Source organism: Falco peregrinus, chromosome 9, assembly GCF_023634155.1.
Source record: "Falco peregrinus isolate bFalPer1 chromosome 9, bFalPer1.pri, whole genome shotgun sequence".
NCBI lineage: Eukaryota > Metazoa > Chordata > Aves > Falconiformes > Falconidae > Falco > Falco peregrinus.
The window spans coordinates 22405502-22414593 of record NC_073729.1 but is presented as its reverse complement, the minus strand read 5'-3'; the positions used below and the strand labels follow the sequence as shown (position 1 = coordinate 22414593).

General features: G+C 66.8%; 2 protein-coding genes across 2 annotated transcripts; both read left to right on the top strand.

The window, feature by feature from the left end:
* Nucleotides 1–1738: 1738 nt before the first annotated feature.
* LOC101911060 (WAP four-disulfide core domain protein 2-like) lies at nucleotides 1739–3839 on the top strand. The gene is made up of 4 exons (XM_005239989.3): nucleotides 1739–1930; nucleotides 2170–2307; nucleotides 3382–3534; nucleotides 3631–3839. Exons 1-3 carry the CDS (start codon nucleotides 1843–1845, stop codon nucleotides 3531–3533), a joined length of 378 nt encoding a protein of 125 aa, XP_005240046.1. The 5' UTR covers nucleotides 1739–1842; the 3' UTR covers nucleotide 3534; nucleotides 3631–3839.
* Nucleotides 3840–5616: 1777 nt separating this feature from the next.
* LOC101911230 (WAP four-disulfide core domain protein 3-like) lies at nucleotides 5617–7150 on the top strand. The gene is made up of 5 exons (XM_055814205.1): nucleotides 5617–5704; nucleotides 5855–5998; nucleotides 6390–6556; nucleotides 6773–6959; nucleotides 7140–7150. The coding sequence occupies exons 1-5, from the start codon at nucleotides 5617–5619 to the stop codon at nucleotides 7148–7150; spliced, it is 597 nt and encodes a 198-aa protein (XP_055670180.1).
* Nucleotides 7151–9092: the final 1942 nt, after the last annotated feature.

Here is a 9092-nt window from a genome sequence, read left to right as displayed (position 1 = left end):
CAGGCCAGTTCCCCAAAGCGCTGTCCCCATTGGGGCCTGGCCACATGGGCATAGTGGGAGTATCCTGGCCAGCCTGAGCATGGCCAGGTCCTGGCAGCCTCCCTGGCAGCTTCACAGCACCCAGCCCAGAGGGCACAGGGACAAGGACTGCCCTGCTGCTCTCCCCGCTGCCCCAGGCCCTTCCCCCATCCCCACACATCATCTCACACAGCTGATGGCAGCAAAGTGCGGAGTGGCGGCTGGGCAGGCGGCAGGGCTGTCCACACCAGCTCCTGTTCCTGCATAAACACCTGTTGCAGGGAGGGGACCAGAGGCAAAGGCAAACATTTACTGATTTACTGCCACTCTGCTCCATGCCACATTGTTGACTGTGGGGTTAAATTACCTGGAGACGGATGCCGGCAGAGCCGACACCAGCTCATGACTTGTGGCAGGGACTGTGTCCCTGGTCCCATGTACCTCTGGCCCATGCAGGTCTGCGGGATGCTCCAGCCCAGACCTAGGGCTGCCCCTGGAGCCTCTGCCAGCAATGAGGGCATGCCACTGGGGATGGGGCAGGTCTCACCCTCCCCCCCATGCAGGAGAGGCTCAGCCTGCGACCATGCCCAGGATGGGGCCCAGGGATCTGGGATGCTCTGGGATTGCCCCCCAGCAGAGGGGTCCAGCTCATGCCCCCCAGCCAGGCAGCACTGGCACCATACATAATGGCCCACCTCATGATGGCAGCCCAGCAACCTAAGGCATTGAGCCAAAACTGGGAGCTGCAAGCAAAGGGGCCAGGTTCCTCCTGGCCCCCCTGTCGCAGTGCTGAGCTGCTCCCCTTCTGTCAGCAGCTCTGGAGGAATTAAAGCCACCACTGACAGCGCCTGCGCCAGGCAGCCATCACGGGTGATCTGGGCCTCTTGGCTGGCTGGGCCTATCCAAACACGTCCTGGCTTGACGCTGCCAGGTGCCACGAAGCATCCCAGCCTGGCGGAGCGCAGCGCATGTGCCGTGGGAGGGGTATCCCGGAGAGCTGCCATGCCGAGGGGCTCTGGGTCCATACAGCCCCCCGCACTGCCATGCCCCGGGGCACCAGGGGTGCAGCCAGAACGTGCCAGTCACTCGCTCCCTGCCAGCCACTTGCCCAGCTGGCACTGCCAGGTGGTGCGGGCTCCATCCCCCAGGGCTGCTGGAGGCTGCAAGGACAGTGGGGGCCGTGGGACAAGGCTGCGGCTGGGCAGAAGGAGATCCAGTGGCTGCCGGAGGCACAGGCAGCATGGAGGGCTCTTCAGTTGAGGAGTAAAAGCCGGGGGAGAAGTGGCTGGAGCAGGAGCTGGGCGAGCAGCAGTGGCAGGGGAGCCACAGGCCCCGTCCATGCTGCCGGCTCATCCCGGCCTCCAGGCATCAGTGGCCCAGGCTGGGGACTCCGTGGAAGCTCGTGACCATGGCCAGGGCAGTGGCAGGCTGAGTCGGAGCAGGGACAGATTCCCCGTCCCTGGAGCGGCCGCGCTCCCCGCTGGCAGTGCCAGCCACGTTCCCGCACCTGCGGCGGCCGAGCCCCGCGGGGCCATGACAGCCCTGTGCCCGTGCCCCGGCCGCTCCGGGCCGCAGCTGGTGCCGGTGTCTGGCTGCTCTTCCTGCCCAGCCAGTTCTCAGCATGGCCGCCCGGTCCCTGGTCGGCAGCCAGCAGCGGCAGATACCTGATACTCGGGTTGTGCAAGCGCGAAGGGGGAGCCTGGCCCTGCCCGGCCCTTGGAGCCACCCGGAAGGCTGAGCCCTCTCCCGCCCGCCGGCCCCACCTGGAGAGGAGCTTAAAGGCCGGCCGGGTGGCCCCGCAGGCGCAGCGCCGGCTCCCGCACCATGCCCAAGGCCCGCAGCGTGCTCGTCCTGGCCGGGCTCCTGGCTCTCTGGGCAGAGCTGCCTCCAGCATCCGCCCAGAATGTCACCAGTGAGTATGAGCGCACGGCTCGGCACAGCTCGGCTCGGCACGGCTCAGCACGCCCCGGGCGAGCAGCCAGGATCACTCCCAGCACAGGGGCCTGCTGGGGTGGGGGCCGGGGCTCAGCAGCATCCCTGGACCCAGCCCTGGGGCCGGCAGCAGCATCTCCCGCCTCGGGCCGGCAGCCCTCACCCTGCCACGGCCCGGCAGCCCCGGCACCTGCCCACGCCCTCACCTTTGCCTTGCAGCAAAAGCCGGCGTGTGCCCGGACCCGGCGACGACGGAAGCGGTGAACTGCACGGTGGGGTGCCAGTCCGATGGCGACTGCGAGAGCACCCTCAAGTGCTGCCCGGCGGCCTGCGGCAAGGCCTGCCAGAAGCCCGACGGTAACGCTCCCTCCTGCTCCCGGCCCTGCTGCCTGGGGCCGGAGCCGCTGCCGGAGCCGACAGCCGATCCCAGCCGGCAGCACCGGGGCTCCAGGGTGCGGGAGCAGCCGCAGGCCTGGGCGGCTGCTGTGGTTGCGCATCCGGCTGCAGCGCGGTTACCAGGGGCTGCGTGGGGAGCCCAGTAGGGTTGGGGTGTGCTGCTGCTGGGCCACGCTCACCCCTTCCTCCTCCCACAGACACAGGCGTTGAGTAGATGCCTCCAAATGATGCTGGGGCCAGTGCTGAGGGCAGGGGCCTGTGCCGCTCCCCCTCCCAGACCTTGTTCCCCACTCAGCCTCGTGGGTGGCCACCAGCCCAGGACGTGGTCACTGTTCTGCCTCTCAACCCCGCACCTGGGAAGAGTCTCCCAGCGGGGTCATCCCTGGCCCTGTGCTGGCCACAGCCCCACAGACACCCAGCTGAGTACGCTTGCCATGCGGTCCTGCAGGAGAGCAGCCCCAGGTGATGGGAGCAGGCGTTGAGATCTTCAGCTGCAAAAGCATGGATGTGAACCTCCATGGCCGCCTGAAAGGACAGAACTGGCCTGGCTGTGCACCTGGGGGACAGTGTGGTACAGAGCTGGGAGCCCAGTGCTGGTGGCAGGCAGCAGGATGGCGAGGCAGGGGCCCCATCCAGCTAGGGCACAGGCCATCTGTGGGGCTGAGCACACATGCCATGAGCACACAGCTGGGGCTGTCCACGGTGGCAATGGGGGAAAGTGGGGCCAAGGCTGCTGTTGGGGCCGTGTGCTGCAGCTGCGCATCCTGTGCTGACCGTGCACTCCTGAGCAGGAGGCTGAACACAGGGACTGCGGGGGGCCACAATGCCACATGGCCTCCTCGACATGTCCCCATCGGGTCAGGAGCACCAACAAGCAGTGCTGCAGGGTGGGGGAGCCACTGGCTGGCACAGGGATCCTTCCCCCGTGGCAGCCGGGGGCTAGGGCCATGCCTATGGCTCCGGGAACTGCAGGGTCAGCCCTGCCCCTCATGCCGAGGCTGGCAGGTCTCAGGCCGTGTCCCTTCACCTTTTCAGAGAAGCCTGGCACCTGCCCACCTGTCAGTCCAGGGATCCCCATGCTGGGCGTTTGCACAAACCAGTGCAAGACGGACTCCAACTGCTCCGGGAGCCAGAAGTGCTGCAGGAATGGTTGCGGCAAGGTCTCCTGCGTGACACCACTCCACTGAGGTCAGTCGGGCACCCACCAACCCCAGGGATCCTGCAGCACCCATGGCACAGCATCCACATGCCCGTCCCACTCACAGCCCTCTGCTCCTTTTGCAGGCACGGCCGCCTCCTACCAGCCCAGCCACAGGGAAGCTGCTGCCCAATGCGAGTCCCACACGCCCAGGCCCCGGCCCTGCACCGTCCTCCCCGGTCTGGCCACGCTCCCAGCTCGGAGCCTTCAGCCTCAGCTTCCTCCCCGGGGTCCCCTGCTTGGGGTGCGCCGCAGCCCCTGGCACTGTCACCAATAAAGCAGCCTCTCCCTGCCACTCCTGTGGCCGCCTCTGTGTCCCGCTGCACTCCGGTTGGACAGCCGCCCTGCCCGCTCCCAGCCGCATCCTGCCCACCACAGCTGACGCTGGGCACTGGTGCTGGGACCAACTGGAAGGGCTCCACATGACAAGCGTCAGTGCTGTCTGGCTGCACTGTGTCTCCAAGGGTCCCCAGCCTGTGCCGCTGCCTGGGGCTGCCCCACAGCCCCACAGCCCCATGGCCCGGGCTGCCCCAGCGCACTGTCTCCTCTGCTTTTGTGCAGACACGTGCAGAGCGGGGCCGTCAATGTACAGCCATGGCCACATCCCATCAGAGTGGAGCTGCTCTCTGCTCTGCAGTGGCCAGGGGACAGGGAGACTGCCAGCATGTGCTGTTACATGAGCATCACCCCAATCTGCTCCTGCCCCACACGCACCCAGCCCAGCAGTGGCATGTTGCCCATGACAGAAGGCTGAAGGAGCCGTGGGCAGTGAAGCCCACACACCTCTGCCCCATGCCTGCCCCTGCCGCCTCCCTCCCCTGCCTTCTCGGAGCTGTGCCCCACTCCTGCTCCTGCCCCACTTTCCATGGCAACTCCCGCTCCCTGCAGGGCTCCTGGCATCCCGGCCTTCCTATGCCTGCCCTGCTCCCAGCCCCCAGGACCAGAGCAAGCAGTTCCACCCGCCTTTGAGAGGCCAGCACCCCCAGAGCCCGCTGCCTTTGGCAGGGGTCAGAGCACAGCTGTCCCCCAGGGTAGAGTGAGCCCCACGCCCTGCCCAGCACAGCCTGTTGCCCATTGCTTGTTCCTCATCTCCCTGCGGCGTGGATGCAGGCTGGTGCCCCCCAGCTCAGCACCATTGCTCTCAGCAGCAGCTCTCCCTGCTCTGTGTGTGCCGGGAGGCAACAGGCAATGCTCCCTGGGCCAGACCAGGTGGACTGGGGACCAGGGGCAGGATGCTGCTCCCCTCTGCCCCATCACTGCTCACCATCAGGGAGTGCAGGCACCGGGGCTCTGGGAGCGCTGACTGTCCCCCTGGCTCAGCTGCTCACGGGTCACTGGTGATCTGGAAAAGGTGTGCTGCGGAGGATGCGCCAGCCATGGGCTGCAAGCCCAGTGCTGTCCCAGGAGTCTCCCCTGAGCTGGATTGTTCATGCCCGGCACTCCCACGGTCCTGACACGGTGATGCCATGGGAAGGAGCAGCTCAGTTTGGCCAGCCCCACCCCAGCAGTGTTTAAATCCTGTCCAGTGGGCTCGGCGGCACAGCTCCCCGACAGCAGCGCAATGCTGGGTGAACGCACCCTCCTCCTGGTGCTCTTGGCACTGTTCATGGAGCTGCTACCTGCCCTGGCCCAGCAGCACCATGCTGGGGACCAGGGCACTGCCCCTATGGTCACCCCAGCACCGCGCTGGGCCCTGCAGGGACGCTGGCCCCTCGCCGCCTTGTCTGCCCCCGGCAAAGTGGGCAGGTGTCCAGCGGGGGGGAGTGGAGCCGCACGCCCCCACAGACTATACTGCTTCTCCGACCACAGCTGCCCCGGTGCTGAGAAGTGCTGCCAGAGCAGGCAGGTCAGGACCTGCCTCCTCCCCACTGCAGGTACCGCTGACTCCCACCGAGAGGTGCCAGTGTGGGGACTGGGTGGTGGGTGGGATGCGGGCAGAGGCTGGTGCCCTTGTTGGGTGCCCCTAATGCAAGCCTCGCTCCCTGGGCACGTGGCCGCACAGAGCATCTCCCTCTGCAGAGAGCCCAGGCTACTGCCCCCATGCCAGCAGCACCAGAGGTGTGACCTGTGGGATGAGCTGCCACAATGACACCGCATGCAGCCCTGGGGAGAAGTGCTGCATTCGCGGCTGCTGCGCCCGCTGCATGCGTGCCGAGCCAGGTAAGGTGGTTGGGTGTACCCATGCCAGGCTGAGGTTGCCATGGGACAGCCCCATGGGTCTGTGGTCCCCCATCACTCTGTGGGGGACCCATAGGCGGTGCAGGGACAGGCTGGCTGCACGCTGAGACCCAAGCCTCCCCTCCCCTCCAGCCAAACCTGGCTTCTGCCCGTGGAAGCGTGTCCAGAGGAGAGCCACTGCCTGTCCCAACCGCTGTGCCGATGACCGGGACTGTCCTGGGGACCGCAAGTGCTGCTTCTCTGGCTGTGGGCTGGCCTGCACCCTCCGGGACACAGGTACAGCCCTGCCATCCCTCCCCCCGGCGCCGGCACTCACCAAACCTGCATCCCCCACCCAAGTGTGTCTGGCACTGGCACTGCCCATGACTGCCTGTGGCTGCCCCATAGCTGCCCCGTGGCTCTCCTGTGTCCAGCCCACACCCCTCCCCAGCGTGTGCCTGGCTATGCCACCAGACAAGTCTCAGCGGCCGTGCCCGGCCGAGCCATCCAAGGCCCTGGGCAGCGTGTGCTGCCAGCTGCAGCTCCCAGTGCTGCACGCCCACCTGGGGCACAGCCCCAGCCCTCATAAGTGAGCAGGACAAGGGGCAGGATTAAGACTGAGGCCATGCCAGGAGTGGGGCTGGGGGAAACAGGATCCCGGCGCAGCCACCATCCCCGTTGTCACCAGGGAGCCGCCATGCCACAGTGAAGGCCGGCGCGTGCCCCGTGGTGCTGCGGGGCTCCCTGGGACCCTGCCTGGAGCTGTGTGATGCTGATGGCAACTGCCCTGGGGCCACCAAGTGCTGCACCACTGGCTGTGGCCACATCTGCAAACTGCCCACCAAAGGTAAGGCTGTTGACACCCTGTGGGGCTGAGATCCCCCGTGTCCCCTCCCTGCCTTGTTCCAGACTGAGCCTCACCAGCCAGGGCTGGCACACCCTTGGCTGCACCCGCCATCCCCAGGGGCTGCCCCTCACCATGACCCTCCCGGGAGGGAATGGGAGAATGGGGGCCCAGCTGCTGTCCCTGTGGGGTAGGAGCTGGGTGAGGGGCTTACCTCTTGGTGGGAGGGCACACACACCCCTCACTCCTCCCTCTCTCTGCATGTGCCAGTGCGGCCCGGGCTCTGTCCCCCCATGGCTGACGGTGACCAGGTGGCTGAGTGCCTCCTCCTGTGCCTGCAGGACAAGGATTGCCCCCCTGGCCAGAAGTGCTGCCCGCAGGGCTGCGGCCGGGCATGTGTCCCTCCACTGTGGGGTAAGACCCCCACAGCCTGCCACCTCCTGCGCGCAGCAGCCCGGGCCACCGCACAGGTCTCAGTGTTGCAGTAGGTCCAGCCTGGAGGGGACTGAGGGGGGCCCGGGCACCCCAGGGTCCCCCCATCCCTCAGAGTGGGAGCACCCATCCTGCACTGACTGCCTCACCCATCTCTTCCAGGCACAGCCTAACCCTGGCTGGGAAGGGCTGCACCAGGAGCTGCCGTTTCGGTGCCGCTCCCCACCCCGCTGCCATCACACCCCTGTGAGCCAGCAGAGGTGCTGCTGCCAGCAGGGCTGGCTGACCCCATGCTCGTCCCTGTGCCAGACACTCTGCACCACCAGCAAGATGGCACCAGCATTGCTCTGATGTCCGTGGTCCCCAGCACCCCCAGCCCCTCCCAGCTGTGCCATCGAGGGCTGCCTGCTGCCCACACCACCCCACACCACGCCAAGGCTCCTGGCAGCCTGGGCACAAAGGCGAACCCTGGCATCCCTGTTGGCCCCAGCTGCTTCACCACTGAAACAGAATAAACCAGCACATGGCCGCTTTCTGCTCCGGGCCACCATCCCTGTGCTCTGCTGCAGCTCCCCAGGAGGCACAGGCAGCCCGGGGCCATGCACAGGCGGGGAGGTGCAGGCAGGCACGCGGCAGCTGTCCCTGCAGGCAGGTGCTGCCCTGGAGCAGGGAAAGGCTCCTGTTTCCATGCGGGTACCCTCCAGCCACCATCACCCTATGGTGACTGTCCCACGGGCCCGGGGGGGCTGCATGATGTCCCCTTAGCTGTCATGCTAGAGTGCAGAAACCAGTTCCCTTGGATTCCTTGCACCAAGGAAGGGCTCATTTGCATCCCAAAGTGTGAAGACCTGGTTGGAAAAGCAGTCATGGGTCGGGGTGGATAGAGCACCTGGACAGGGGAGGGGGAAGGGAGCAGCACCCACATGCCAGGGGCCAGTAGGACCTGCTCGCTCCCCACTCCCAGCCCAGCCCTGTCACTGGGCTGGGACACTGAACTGGCCCGGGACATCTCTCCTACCTCATGGTGCAGGACCTGAGTGGTCCCATTCAACACCTGCCTGAGCTGTGCCATGGCTGTGGGGTGGCACAATGGTGGCCGGCTCAACAGACCCCCTCTGGCTGCTCCTGCTGCTGTGCCCGGGCCAAGCTGTGGGACATATCCATGGCCCCCAGGCTGGGCAGGCAAGGGGCAAGCAGGGCTGGAGGGAATCCCAGGTAGGGGGTGGCAGTGGCTGCAGCAGGGATGGGGCTGTGTGCGGCAGGGGACAGAAGCTGCCTGACCCCACCTGCCCTCCACAGCCCCAAAGGTCACCCTGCCCTGAAAGCGGGGCTCAGCCAGAGATAAGGATGGCTGGCGGGGCGCTGGTGGGTTCTGGGAACTGCCCCTCCTCCTGCTCCTCCTGCCCACAGCACAGCCAGCCTGCCATGGCTGGCAGCCCAGCTTCAGCTGCCCCAGCACCCCGGGCATCCCTGCCAGAGACTTTAAACCCAGCCCCAGCTCAGCTCTGGACACACATGACATCCCTGGCAGCACCATGAGGCCAGGGGGCTTTCCTCCTCCTGGGTCTCCTCGTCCTCAGGGCAGAGCTGGGCACTGCACCAGAGGAGAAGGGTGGTGACTACCGGCAAGCAAACCTGGCAGCTGCCAGGCACAGGTGTCCTGGGGCCAGCTCCGTGCACTCCAGCCCCACCGTGCCCCTGCCCAGCACACACTGGCACTGCCTGGCACATGCTGGTGGGGACCGTGTCCTGGCCAGCTGCAGTGCCTGTGGCACAGCCCTACTGCCCCAGGGAGCCCTCTCCTACCCCAGGCTGCACGGGCACATGTGCACCCCCAGCACCCCACACGCATGCCCAGTACCCTGTACACGCAGCTGCCAGCACCCCAGGGTGCTACGTGTGGCAGGGGATCTCCCGGCCTCCCTGGGTGCCGCGCACAGACACTGGGAGACCTAGATCTGGGAGGTCTGTGCGCACAGAGCCCAGTGCCCAGCCTGGTGCCAGGGAGGGGGTCTCTGGGAAGAGTTGGGGCTGCGTGGTAAAGGTGGGCATGAGGGGGGTGCTGGCAAGGGCAGGCAGGGTCTGGGGCTGCACAGACCCCCACATCTGCAGCCC

Coding starts and splice junctions, on each gene's coding strand:
- LOC101911060 (XM_005239989.3), top strand. CDS start 1,843: ATGCCCAAGGCCCGCAGCGTGCTCGTCCTGGCCGGGCTCCTGGCTCTC. Junction 1,931..2,169: donor ATCCGCCCAGAATGTCACCA/GTGAGTATGAGC, acceptor TTTGCCTTGCAG/CAAAAGCCGGCGTGTGCCCG. Junction 2,308..3,381: donor GGCCTGCCAGAAGCCCGACG/GTAACGCTCCCT, acceptor TCACCTTTTCAG/AGAAGCCTGGCACCTGCCCA.
- LOC101911230 (XM_055814205.1), top strand. CDS start 5,617: ATGAGCTGCCACAATGACACCGCATGCAGCCCTGGGGAGAAGTGCTGC. Junction 5,705..5,854: donor CTGCATGCGTGCCGAGCCAG/GTAAGGTGGTTG, acceptor CCTCCCCTCCAG/CCAAACCTGGCTTCTGCCCG. Junction 5,999..6,389: donor CTGCACCCTCCGGGACACAG/GTACAGCCCTGC, acceptor CGTTGTCACCAG/GGAGCCGCCATGCCACAGTG.